Source organism: Callospermophilus lateralis, chromosome 5, assembly GCF_048772815.1.
Source record: "Callospermophilus lateralis isolate mCalLat2 chromosome 5, mCalLat2.hap1, whole genome shotgun sequence".
Classification (NCBI taxonomy): domain Eukaryota; kingdom Metazoa; phylum Chordata; class Mammalia; order Rodentia; family Sciuridae; genus Callospermophilus; species Callospermophilus lateralis.
The window spans coordinates 71153476-71167960 of record NC_135309.1 but is presented as its reverse complement, the minus strand read 5'-3'; the positions used below and the strand labels follow the sequence as shown (position 1 = coordinate 71167960).

Here is a 14485-nt window from a genome sequence, read left to right as displayed (position 1 = left end):
TTTGCAGGGCTATACCAATCAAAAGAGAGCTGCAGTGTTCCAATAAAATTTTATTTATGGACAGTGACATTTTAATTTCATGTACTTTCATCAGGGTCACAATGACTTGATTTGGCGACCGCCCTGTGGCTGGCTGCCCCCGGACCTAAGGGGATAAATAGGAGTGGATAAGAAATGCTGCTGCCCGATACCGGGCACCGGACCACCGCTGGGTAAGACGGTCAGCCTCGGCTGGGGCCAACGGCCTCTAGGACCGGGCTGTGGCCTCTCCGCCCCCGGTGGCGAGGAGGCAGCGGCGGCGCAGGGCGAGGCCCGGCCGGGCAGGGCGGCGCGAGTCGGGGGCGGGGCGGCGGCGCCGCGTCGTCGTCTTGGTCCCCGCCTCCTCCCCAGGGGCCGCGGCGGAGCCTTGGCGGCGGCGGCGCTCACAACCTGAGCAGAGCGTCTCTGCGGGAGCGGCGACCATCGAGACCCACGCGAGGCGCGTCCCCCTTGGCCTCGCAGCGCTCCCAGGCCGCAGCGCCCGCGCCCCTTCAGCTCGCTCGCTTGCCTTCCTTCCCTGCGGCCGGCTGCGCCATGGCGTTGGCGTTGGCGGCGCTGGCGGCGGTGGAGCCGGCCTGCGGCAGCCGATACCAGCAGGTGAGCAGCACCCGAGTCCAGCCCCAGATCCTGGACCCCAGACCCCGGATCCCAGATGTGGGATCCGGGACCCCGGTCCGGCCCTACCCGCCGGTTGCTTCAGGCCTCTCCCGGCCATGGTCTACTCGACGCCGGGGCTTGGCAGGCCGCGCTGGGCCTGGGGCGGGTCCGCGGGCCCTGGTCTCGGTTCGAGGCCGCCGCGGGCCGGGGCGGAACCTGGCGGTGAAAAACCCGACGCCTGTCTTGTCGCCCGCATTTTCCCGGGCGGGCGGATCTCGGAGTCAGAACTCGCGACTTTGAGGAGGCATCGATCTGGGGACATTTTCCCCCTTTTCACCTTTTGGTTTGATGTCATTGGAAAAAAAAAAAAAAAGAAAGGGGTGGGGGAAGACGTGAAGTGGAAAGGGAAACGGGGTGAAGAGAAAGATAAAATCGCTGGTGCTGCCGCCGACTGCTCCCTGCAGCGAGATGCGATTACTCAGGGTTTCAGAGCCTCGTCTGTTGGTCGAAACCCATCCCCCTCGCCTCGGTTTTAAGACAAAAGTAAAAAACGCAGCGAGAGACAGCCCCGCAGTTTGCAGCAGATTTGGCAGAGGCGATGTTTTACTGGGGTGATGCCCCCAATGTAGAGCTACAGTGGAGCCACAGGGCGTGTGCCTGGGTGTATTTTAAACGCTTGGAAGTGACGTTTAAAGAAATTTAATAGCATAGCTAGGGAGGACGTGTATAAGAGATGATTGGATTATTATCTCGCGGGTGTGATTTGTAAATTGAGGCCCCAGGGAAAAGAGCTGCTAGTCTTACACACGGTCTGCACTGGCTTTCTCTCGGAAATTTAGAGACCTTCTACGAGGTATGAATCTAACACCTCGTAATTTTGGGAATTGAGCCAGGTAGTGACTGATGTTGATTGGAACCCCAAATAATTCCTCGTGTTTTGTCTCGGTTCAAACGCTTTCGGTTATAATTCGCATACGATGTTCTGGTTCTATGAAATAGAAGATTCTTTCTTAGGTGATTTGCAATTTTATGTTTTAGAACTAAGGAAAACAGGCGAGATTAAAACGTGTAGATTAACATTGGTGCAGCCAGTTACTGTTCTGTTTTGCTGTCTTCAACCCAGTGTTGTAATCCGCCTCCCCCCATCCGCCCCCTCCCCCCTCCCCGCTGCCGCCTTCCTCCCCCGCCTCCAGCTCGGACTCCTGAAATGACTGGTTAAGAATTTAGCCTCTTGGTTCCATAAACACACCCCAGATTGTGGCAGTGCAGTCTAATTCTCGAATCTCTTAACAGCCTGGGGTGTAGCACATGTTTTTCTGTATGACCTTGGACAAGACTCTGAGATCTTACCTGCTTTAATAAAATTCGAATCACAGATGTCACTTAACTGTCACCAAGGTGTTTGCAAATCACTTGTACCATGTAGGGTCATCTGATTCATTTTTTTTCCATCCTGTCTTGGCTAAGGCAAACAAGCAAAAGAGCTGTTTTCTTTGTACTGCCATCTTCTGAGCTATTGGTTAATGCTGATGTACTGCTAGAATAGAGAATTTGTTGGAGTGTCACAATTATGGATTCTGTGGTGAAGTATTTAATAGCTTTCAAATCTGCAGAATTGAGCTATGTCAGGGGTAGGCTATCTTTATTTCATTCTTTTGAAAATAATTATTTTCAAGAAATAATCTTTTAAAAAAATGAAAACATAATCTAGAAAATTTATAAAAAATGAAAGCCAAAAATACCTCCCCAAACACTAATCTATCACTCATAGATAACCAGAGCTATTACTTTACTGTGTATTTTTGTGGACTTATAGTCATGTAAATATACACAAGTATAGATCAGAATACATGTGTGCAGATAAGGAAAGCTAATATTGATTTACTCTGCACTAAGTGGTTTACATCCATTTTTTCATTTAATTCTTACAAAATCCTTATGAGTCAGGGGTTGTTTTAATTGTATAGATAAAAAAGTCTCAGGGAGGCTTAGTAACTTTTTCAAGGTCACAAAGCTGCTAAATTATGATTACAAGAATAAACACATACCTACTTAAAACACAGGGCTTGTTGGGTGTGGCAGTGCATGCCTATAATCTCAGTCTATAATCCTGCTACTTGGAAGACTTGAGACTGGAGGATAGGAAGTTCAAGGCCAGTTTAAGCAATTTAGGAAGACTCTGTCTCAAAAAAGAGAAAGGGGCTAGGTATGGTGGTGCTTGCCTGTAATCCCAGTGATGCGAGAGATTGAGTCAGGATGATTGAAAGTTTGAGGCCTGCCTCAGTAACTTAGTGACACCCTGTCTCAAAATAAAAACTAGAAAGTACCGGGGATGTAGCTCAACAGTAAAGCATCCCAGGGTTCAATCCCAGTATCATAAAATAAATATATAAAACTAAAAAACAAAACAGACTATGATTCAATGATAGGCACAGGAATTAGCAGATAATTGTATACATATGTACTCTTTTATATCTATACGTATATATACAAGCACATCCTCTTATGTTAATGTTTAATTCTGTTCACTTCTGATAATATTTGTGCTCATTTTTGCATGTGTCCATGTTTATCATGTTTTCAGGCATATACATTTATAAATTTGCATGTGTCTACAAAGAATATATTAAAATGGATTCATATTTTAGTACTATTTGGTAATGTGCCTTTTCACATAATTGCATAGTATGAATACATTCCTGCATCAAATATTTTATTTTTTTTTGGTACTGGGAATTTAACCCAGAAGCACTTAACCACTGAGCCACATCCCTAGCCCTTTTTTATATTTTATGTAGAGACAAGGTCTCACTGAATTGCTTAGGGCCTTGCTAAATTGCTCAGGCTGGCTTTGAACTCTTGATCCTCCTGTCTCAGTCTTTTGAGCTGTTGGGATTACAGGTTTGCACCATTGTGTCTGGCTGCTGTATTAAATGTTTTTAATGTCTGCATGACATGTAATTATATGCTGACCATAATGTAATCAATTGCCCGTTGGTAGCCACTGAGAATTTATAAATTTTTTCATCCACTGAAGCTTCCATACATATATCTTCAACTATTTCCTATGTAAATTTCTAGGTGTCACGATGCTTGATCAAAGAATATACATACTTAAAAAGGCTTTTGAATTATAGAATGTTGGTGAATTGTCCCAGCAACTTGATAGGAACATGCCCTGGGTTGTCACAGAGGTGTTCTCACTTCTATTTAATCAAAATGAGGTGGTCTCAAGCAAAGTAAATGTAACAGGAAATGATGTGATATTCGTAATCGCAAACTGTTTTATTTGCCTTTATGGTGTTTGTTTGTTTGCCGGGCTGGGAATCAAATTCTGGTCTCACGCAAGCTAGGCTAGGCAAAGTGTTCTACCATTGAGCTACACTGCTAGCCTCTTTATGTTTGTTTTAGGATCAGTCTCCCCCCCCCCCCTCGATACTTGAATTGAATCCAGTGCTTTATATATGGTAGACAGGCACTCTTTCACTGAGCTACATCCTCAGACCTCCTTTGTCTTTTTTTTTTTTAAATCAGTATTTTAATATGTGCACAACTGGAATTTAGCATAGTGACAGACCATAAAGAAACGCTCGGCTTATAGGTTTCCTGTGACATAATTTATTTTATTTTTTTTTCCTTTTTATATTTTGAAACTGCAGCTATGCGTCCAACCATGTGAATGCATTATTTTGAAAAGTTCTAAGTAGACCCATACCTAGTGTTGAGAAACTTGCTGTGTGTAGCTTTCTGAGATTGTTAACTCCTGTTCATCTATTCCAAACCCTCTGTTTTACAATAGTAGGTCTTTGCTTATGTCGTGAATTTTACTCTTCATGCCAGATGTTTTGAGAATCCAGTGGGTGATGATGATACTGTCATATAGGTTGAAAAATTGTTCGATTTCATACTTAACTCATGGCCTACTAGTGAACATGTGCATTGAGAGCATCACCGGTAAGTTTATATTGTAGTCTGATAAGAATGTTGAGCAGCTTCGGGAATGACACCTTTTGAGGTAAGTTCTCTTTAAGATTTTGGAGGAACAGCTTGATAGGTCAGGAAATGAGTCATACATGTGCACATACACATATATTTTTTGGCACCTGAGATTGAACTCAGGGGCAATTAACCACTGAGCCACATCCCCAGCCCCTTTTAAAATATTTTATTTAGAGATAGGGTCTTGCTGAGTTGCTTAGGGCCTTGCTCAGTTGCTGGGGCTGGTTTTGAGCTCATGATCCTCTTGCTTCAGCTTTCCAAGCTTCTGGGATTATAGGCATGCACCACTGTACCCAGGGAGTCTCATATTTTAACAGGTTGAATCATTTGCATTAAAGTATTAGATGAAGTCATGATCTTGGAGGATGGACTGAATAGTGCCCACATGATTTGTTTTATTTTTTATTTTTTTAGTTTTATAAGTCATAATTGTATCATGGAATACCCTATACAATGTTTTATCAAGATTTTTAAGGTTACTTCTATATAAGTGGCCTACAATTGTCAGTGATCAAAGAAAACTTTTTCAAAAAACTTTTGTAAAATATTTTTTTGCAAAAGATTGAGAAGATGAATAAATTGTTTCTTTGAAAACTTTAAAAAATTGTGGTAAAATACATGCAAAATATACTGTTAATTTATTTTTCTTGATGCTATTGATTGAACCCAGGGCCTCATACATGCTCAGCACGTGCTCTACCCTGAACCATAAGTATATAGTTCAGTGGCATAAAGTACCTTCACATTTGTGCAACCAGTCTCTATCTTTACAGAACTGAAAATCTGTACTCATTAAACAATAACTTTCCATTATTTCTGCCCTAGCTCCTTTCAACTACCATTCTACTCTAGGTATCTCTTATAAATACAATCAATATTTGTACTTTTGTTGAGTGGCTTATTTCATTTACCATAATGTCTTAAAGTTTCATCCATATTGTAGCAGGTGTCAGAATTTCTTCTTTAAAGCTGAATGATTTCCTGTTGTATGTGTATACTAAATTTGCTTTTATCTAGTCATCTGTTGATGGACCTGGGTTTGCCTTCACCTTTTGGCTGTTATGCATAATGCTGCTATGAACATGGGTGTACTCTGAGTTTATGTTTTTAATTCTTTTGAGTTTATACCCAGTAGTGCAATTCCTGGGTGATATGATAATTCTATTTAAATCTTTTGAGGAATTGCCATACTGTTTTTCATAGCGCTGCACCATTTTACATTCCCATCAATGGTGCACAAGGGTTGCAGTTTCTGCATATCCTTGGCAACTCTTGTTCCTGTTCTGTTTTTTTTTTTTTTTTTGATAGTGATCATTTAATGGGTGTGAAGTAGTATCCCCTTGCAGTACTGATTTCCATTTCCCTAATGATTAGTGATGTTGAACATGTTTTCATTGCATTGACCATTGTATATCTTCTCTGAAGAAATGTCTATTCAAGTCCTTAGCTCAGTTTTGAATTGGGTTTTTGTTTTGTTAAGTTGTAGGGATAGAGTTATTTCTTAATGATATTTATATTTTCAACTTTTTACTATCAGGATTTCAGACATACAAAAATAGATTAGGGGGAGGGGAATAGAAAAGACAGTAGAATTAATTTATCATAACTTTTCTAGCCTTGTATTGTAAATATGACCAGGGTAACACCACATCATGTACAATCACAAGAGTGGGATCCTAAATAGAATAAGTTATAGTCTATGTTATGTATATTCTGCCAAAATACATTCTACTGTCATGTGTAACTAAAAATAAAAAGAAGTTAAAAAACAAAGTGTAGTAAACATTATGAACCCATCACCCCAAGTTCAGTAATTATCATGACAGTCAATCTTGTTTCATTTATGCTGTTCCTTGTATTTTGAAGCAAATCCTAGAAATAATATCATTTTATTTATAAATATTTCTGGGTTAACGATCTAAAAATAACAAGTGGTATGATACTTAAAGCAGATATTACCACTGATGAATATATCATGAAAGCTCTTTTGTAATGTTAGGAATATGGAAGCAGGATTTGTCAACGTTAGGAGCTGCAGATCTGTAACTGTCGTTTGTATTTGATTTGACTCACTCTTGGTAAACCTTGTTCCTCATGTTTTTTTGTAGCAGTGGTGGATTCTTATCGATCCATCTTTATTTTCTTGCCTGATCTCACTGATGACTCTTTGTTAGAGGAAATTTGTTTGGCTTACTCATTTTGTCTGTCCCTTGGAAACAGGGCAGGATTTCCTGCTTTGGGCTGAAACCAAGATCCAAGTGAGCTGCTCTAGGGAATCCTGCTTTTAAGGATGTGCCACCCACTTATTCTCTACATAACTCCAAATTACTTTATCCTAGACATCAATTATTGTACATTATAGTAAATTATATTATTTAAAAATCCTATCATGAGGACGACTTTGAATTTTTTATGGAAAAAAAAAGGACTTGAAGAGATTCAAGTTACATCCTCTGATTTATTTGTTCTTAGGGCTTCAAAATAAATGCTTTGATTCCTTAATTTATTTTTATGTTACTTTTGAATAAGTACAACTGCTTAGCAGAACCATATTCTTGTAATGGTGAACAGTGCCCATTTAGATAAAGATTCTTATCTTACAGATTTATGTTGAAAATCATGTTGATAGTCCTTTTTTCTCAAGTTACTGTTGCTGATAACCTAAGCAGTTGGTAAACATCATATTAAATTTATTGGGCTTTACGAACTTTCCATTTGTAATTACTTGGAGGAACTGACTAGGTGGAAGTATAGTATGTATTGTTAACTTCACCAAGTATAGTAATACAAAGCCAAGTATTGTCAGACACCATTTAACATATTCTGCTGTTACAATTAGGCTCTTATTGTTCTGAATAACATAGTTTTATATTAAAAGTCCAAAGTTTAACAATATTTGTAATGAAGCATTATCTTAGTGCTTATAGCAGTTCCCTTCACATGTATAATTTTAATAGTAATATTAATTTCTTATCTCCCTTGGCAATTTAGCATATTCTTTTGACAATTTTTCTACTTTGCCTTTAATGTATGAGAATGATCAAGTAGTAGTTACCATAAGTAGAGGCTTGAATGCAATTTGGAGGTGATTCTGAAGATTGCACAGTTTATGAATAGAAATAGAAGTGTTTAGGGACGCCTCTAATTCCAGTGGCTCAGGAGGCTGAGGCAGGAGGATTGTGAGTTCACAGCCAGCTTCAGCAACTTGGTAAAGGTGCTAAGCAACTCAGTGAGACCCAGTCTCTAAATAGAATACAAAAAGGTCTGGGGACTGCTCAGTGGTTGAATGCCCCTGAGTTTAATCCCTTATACTCGCCCCCCCCCCGCCCCCCCCAAAAAAAGTGTTCAGGGATTGGATTTCTTTAATAATGATTTTACTTAACATTCAGTGTTTAAATGTGACATTTAAAGTTAAACATGTCACCAGAGTGGGTTATGCTTTTAATCCTAGCTACTTGGAAGAATGAGGCAGGAGGATTGTAAGTTTGAACCCAGCCTGTAATCAAAAGAGAAAATTTTTAAAAAGGGCTGGGGATGTAGCTCGGTGGTAGGTCTCCCTGTGTTCAATCCCAAGAACTGCAAATAATAGTAATAATAAAAATAAGAAATTAAAACTTGTCAATTTATACAATAATACATAGATAAATTCTTCAAGTGCTAGATTCAAGCAGTAAATTTCTAAAGGAAAATTTGATTTTCCTTTTTCTTCCAGTCCCTCTCCAGAAGTATTAACTTCTCAAGTTTGGTATGTATTCTTTAGACTTTCTTACCTTTCCTTTGCTGTTGAAAAATTTGTATTTTTTTATTCATGTGTACGCGTGCAAATGTGAGCGTGTATGCACACGTGTTGGATATTGGACCCAGGGCTTTGTGTGTGCTAAACATTCATTTTACCATTGAGTTACATTCCTACCCCTTTTTCTTTTGTTTTTGTCTTTCTTTCTTTCTTTCTTTCTTTCTTTCTTTCTTTCTTTCTTTCTTTCTTTCTTTTTTTTCTTTTTGGTGGCACTGAGACTTGAACCTGGGGCCTCACATATACTCTTGACACTGAACTGCAGCATCCTTAGTCTTTTCATTTAATTTTGAGACAAAGTCTTGTGAAGTTGCTGAGGTTGTTCTTTGAACATTGTAATTTTCCTGCTTTAGCTCCCTGAATACCTGGAATTACAGCTGTGCATTATCACGAGCAGTTCTTGTTAGTATTTTTTTTTTCTTTTTTAGTTGTAGATGGACACAATAACTTTATTTTGATTTTTTTTTATTTTTATGTGGGGCTGAGGATCGACCCCAGTGCCTCAAGCATGCTAGGCAAGTGTTCTACTACTGATCTATAACTGCAGCCCCTCCATTTCATACTTTTAAGTGTGCTTTTTAGAACATTTTTATGTTTATGGAAACACTAAGAAGACAATACTCAGTTTCCATATACCTACACCTACTTTGTTCTGTTAATATTTTACATTAGTATGATAAAACTTTTATAATTAATGATAAAATATTGATAACACTATTTGCAGTACCAGGGGTTGAACCCAGGAGCCATCTACCATTGAACTACATTCCCCCCCCCACCCCTTTTTATTTTGAAACAAAGTGGCACCAAGTTGCACAGGCTACCCTTGAATTTGTAGTCCTTCTGTCTCAGCCCTTTGAGTAGCTGGGATCACAGATGTGCACCACTGTGCCTAGCTCAGATTTTCTAAGTTTTGTTCCCCAGCCCCCCACCCCAGGATCCCCTCTCATATACTACATTACATGTAGTCCTCATGATTCTTATCTGTGGTAGCCCAACTTCCCTTGTTTTTGATAATCTAGACAGTTTAAATTAGTACAGGTTAGATATTTATAGAGTATTCCTAAATTTAGATTCTTTTAATGTGTTTTTCTTAGTGTTAGACTGGAGTTGTGGATTTTGAGGAGTAAGACCACAGAGGTAAAGTGCCATTCTCATTACATTCTATCAAGAATACCTGCTGTTATTGTTTAGATTTTAGGTGTCCCCCAAAAGCTCATATGTGAGACAGTGCAAGAAGGTTTAAAGGTGAAAGGATTGGATTGTGAGAACCTTAACTCAATCAGTGAATTAATTCCCTGACAGGGATTAATTGAGTGATGAATGCAGGATGGGAGGGTATAGCTGGAGGTGAGTCACACTGGGGGTGCTTTTGGAGTATATATTTGGTGAGCTGAGCTTTGTCTGTCTCTGCTTGCTGATCATCCTATGAGCCCCTTCTCTCCACCACACTCTTCTGCCATGATGTTTTGCCTCACCTTGAGCCCTGAAGAATGGAGCTAGTGGAGCTAGCTTTCTGTGGCCTGAGACCTCTGAAACCATGAGCCCCAGATAAACTTTTCCTTCTCTAAAATTATACTCGTCAGTCTTTTTAGTCTCAGCAGCAAAACGCTGACTAAAACACATGCTATCAATATGACTTATTGTTGTCATAATGTTTGGCAGGTTTCTTTCTCATAAAAATACTTTTTTACCCTCTTCCCATACTATACAGTTTGTGAGGAAGTCAATATGCAACATCCCATACATAAGGAGTGGGGGCTTAACACAAAAGACAGGGTATTTGCATAAATAATGCAGAATTTATCTGTATGAGATGTCTTTTCTCTATTAATTTCTAAATTTTGGTTTATATCTGAATAGATTTATAAAAATTTATATCTGTATGTTCTCAAATACTTATAATTATTTGGGGTCATAATTCAATAGCAATTTATTTTGTCACCAAAATTATTCCAGCTTTGGCTAGTGGGAACTCTTGAGGTAGTGCCTGTGCCCCCTTGACCATCATTGTGCTTTTGTTTCTTTCTTTCCTTCTTTTTTTTTTTTTTCTTTTTAAAGCACTCATTTGCTTTTTGGTACCAGACTCATCTTATGTATTTCCTCAATTCCTAGAATTGGGCATTTCTCCAGGGAAAATTCCTTTTATTGGAGAATAATACTAGAAGCCATATCTACATTCATTTCTATTGGGCTGTTGTTTCTTCCAGGCCTTGTAAGCTGACAAAGCAAGGAAATATATGTGTATATATTACCCTGTGGTTATATCCATCTATAAATATTTTTTTGCTTTTTTTATTGTTAAAAAAATTAAGTATGTTAAGTATGCACACTACCATTTAACTATACCCTCAGCCCTATAAATATTTCTGTATGTTACAATCTGTCTATATGAAGCTAAACATAAGTTCATACTAATATCTCTACTCTAATCCATTATCACATGAATCAATCTAGCCTATTTCCCTTATCTGTAAACTCCCTTTCCAACAGTGATACATTTTTTGTGGTGCCAGGGATTGAACCAAGGACCTCATGCCTACTAGCAGTATACCACTGAGCTACAACCCCAGCCCTACCCTTCTAAAATTTTGATGAAATTTTGTGGACTAGGGAATGAGCAATAGTAGTCTTAGTATTTTGAAGCTTTGGTTTTAGGCACTTTATGTTATAGGATTCAGACTTTTGTATTTTTGCCTTAATAAGCAAATCTTCCTTTCTTCCTTCTCTTTCCCTTCTTCTGTTTCCTTTTCACCTTCTTCTTCCTCTTCCCTATCTGTATCTTTTTCCCTTTTGGTGCTGGGCTTTGAACCCAGCCTTGTACCTGCTAATAAGCACATGCTCTACCAGGGAGCTACACTCCTAGCTCCTTTTTCCCCTTAAGTTTCCATTTGCCAGTGTGGTTGTTTGCTCCTCATTGCTTTTTTCTCCCTGGTTGGTCTTTTATGAACCCTTTGTGTTAGAAGCTTTCTGTGGTAATCCTTTGACTGCACGTTAACAGAGTGCTCCACCAGGAAAGCAGTTTGGAACGTTAGTATGTTTGATGGAGCTTCTCACTGTGGCCTGTACCTTATGTAGTGTGACCCACTAGGCTGTTCTTTGTGTCATTGTCTTTGGGTCTTTTCTCATGGATTGGTCAGTTTCCTCAAGAATAGGTCTGGCTGCTAGGAGTTTGGGAGTGACTAGAAAAAGAAGGCAGGGAGCTCTCAACATTTAGTGTAGAAATCTCTCACTCTTTTCCATATGTTAGCCTTTCCCTTAAACTCCAGTGTCTTAGGTCAAGAGCTCTCAGCTTTATGTCTCCTGAGAATAAATCTGTATTCTTCTAATGGAAATCCTGAGAGCTGTATATGTTTAATTGCTCCTCCAAACTTCCTGTTTTTAAAGCCCATTTTCACTCCTACTTAACTGCTGCCACAGATTTCTGACCTTATTTGGGTGCAAACAGGCTGTTTTTCTGCTCTCTTGTTCTAGGATTCTGCTTTCTTGGGTCTCATGAGTCAATTACCACTTGTCATCCAACTTTTGGCTTTCAGGATTTTATTGCTTCCTCTCCTCTTGCTTATCTTTGTAGATATTTGCCTTTAAATGAACAACATTTTACTAATGTCTACATTTAAGAGGGCTTTGGAAGGATTAGTGGCAAATGTGTGTGTTTAACCTTTATTATTATTAGTGGCAAATGTGTGTGCAACTACTTCTTTGTCTTTTTTATTCACTAAACTGAAGGGTTGATGAGGTAAAAAACATCAGCCACATTCACCTTGGCCAAACCAACATCAGTCAAGGCCTGGCACTTTTTTTTTTTTTTTGGCCTCGATAATCTTTATTCAATTACTATAGCAACTTCTGAACTGGTCTTAGCTCCATATTTTTTTTTTTCCTTTTAAAATTTTTTTCTACGTACTTGTACAGTAGGATTAATCTAGTAATAAGCATGGAAAAATGAAATGTTCTTTGATAATAGGGGTTGTAGAAATGTCTGCATCCATTTCTTTGCTCTTAGTGTTCTTGCCAGAGAAGAGGACCTCATGTGCAGGCCTGTGTCCATGTGGACCTTTTTTCACCCATGATTTCTACCTGAGTATACTATTATACCAGGCTAATAAGCAAGCATAACTTCTCAGCTTTAGGACTAGCTCTGGTAGCACATGCTGCAGTCAGTGTTTGTATTTGGGTCCTAGGCATGGCTCTGATTGTCTTTTCAGTGTATTCCACTGTCTTTTTAATATAGAATATTCTATGTGTTGGACTATTCTATTTGTGCCAATTGGTTATTTTAATAAGGAAAAACATTTTAGGAATTTTAGTGTGATCAAATATCATTTTTTCTTTAATTAAACCACAAAGTCTATTTGAACACAGTATGCTATGCTAAGTGTTATAGGTTGAATACTAAATGTTATATGTTTTGTATTTTTAAGAGATAAGGATTGGAGATGTCTGTTTCTCCTCTTTCATTCATTCATTTTTCCTTTCTATCTATCTTTCTTTCTTTCTTTCTTTTTTTTTAATACCAGGGATCAAAGCCAGAGACACTTATCCACTGAGCCATATCCCTAGCCTTTTTATTTTTTTATTTGGAGTCAGGGTCTCACTTAGTTACTTAGGGCCTCGCTAATTTGCTAAAGCTGGTTTTGAACTTGAGATCCTCCTGCCTCAGCCTCCTGAGCTGCTGCCAATCCCAATCTAGCTGTCACTTTTCTGAGTAGGTTTTTGGTAGAACTGTATCTCCATGCCTCTTTTGGTTAATATGTGCTAGTAATGTATTTATGATGTGCTACTCACTGTGTAATGTGGGGTGAATACACCAATAAACCATGCTAAGATTCCAGTCGGCAGAAGGCTCATAGTTTCAGTCACTGATCCACTGATAATCTCCTTTTCTGCCCTCTGAATTGTTTGTGAAATACAGAAACACACTTTATGAATGTGGAACATAAACTTTTACAAACTGAGCATGCATATTTAATTAGTACTTAGGTCAAGAAAGAACATTACCACCCCTCCAAGGGCTCCTTTCAATGCTTTTCTGGTTATCCACTTCTCCAGGGTAACCACTAACTGGTGTGTTAGGTTTGTCTGTGTGTGTCTGTGTGTGTGTTTTAATCTTTTTTATAAATATAAACATTTATACTTTGACTAGTTTGATCAACATTATGTTTGTATGTAGTTACAATTTATTAATTTACAGCATTGGATACTATTCCATTCTGTGGAGTTAAAACAATTTAGTTACCCATTCTACTATTGACAGGCACTTGAGTGATTTCCAGTTTTATGAATAGTGTTTCTTTGAACATCTTGTATGATTTTTTTAAACTTTCTTTTGTGGGTACATGTGGTATAGGGTATTGAACCCAGGGCTCCATGTATGCTAGGCAAGTGCTCTGCCATTGAGCTACATCCTTATCCCTTTTTATTTTTTATTTTGAGGGAGGATCTCACTGAGCTACTCAGACTAACCAGCGATCCTCCTGCATCAGCCTTCCAAGTAGCTTGGATAACAGGTGTGCACCATCCTATTTGACTATGCTTGTATAAAATCTTGATGTGGGCTAGAAATGTCCTTTAGTCAAGCCCAGGATCATTTTAGCTCTGTTTTGAATCTATAAGTAGAAACAAATAATTTTTAATATTGTTCTTAAAATCTAAAAGAATTCTTGAATTCTTGAATACCAATTATAGTTCATGCTTTATTGTGAAAATTTATTTTTCCAATAAAAGGGTTGGAAATGGGTTGCTCATGTATCATTTTAAATGGTGACTAATTAGGAGCTTGGTTTGCTTTTATGTTTCTGTTTTAGAGTTTAATGTATCTTAGTTGAAGATTTTATAGAGTTTTAAAAAATAGATTGTATTTACTACCTTCAAATTTACCTTATAGACTAGATTTTACATAGCAACTATTTTTAATATTATTTACTTTGTAAACAAAAGATGTACAGTTTCTGCTATCTTGTCAAATTCAGGGGAACAAACCAGTGATGAGTCTCCATTTCAACCTTTCTTGCTTTAGGACTTTTAATTTTTTTTTTTTTTCCAAGTAGCCCTTGA

At 38.6% G+C, this 14485-nt stretch overlaps 1 protein-coding gene across 1 annotated transcript in view; it reads left to right on the top strand.

Annotated features, from left to right (window-relative positions):
* The first annotated feature begins 385 nt into the window (after positions 1-385).
* The window catches only part of Ndfip1 (Nedd4 family interacting protein 1), a 51412-nt gene continuing 37312 nt past the window's right edge, over positions 386-14485 (top strand). The window contains exon 1 of the mRNA XM_076856793.2: positions 386-636. Coding sequence (XP_076712908.1) covers positions 574-636 — 63 coding nt within the window. The 5' untranslated portion in view covers positions 386-573. The remainder of the gene's footprint in view (positions 637-14485) is intronic.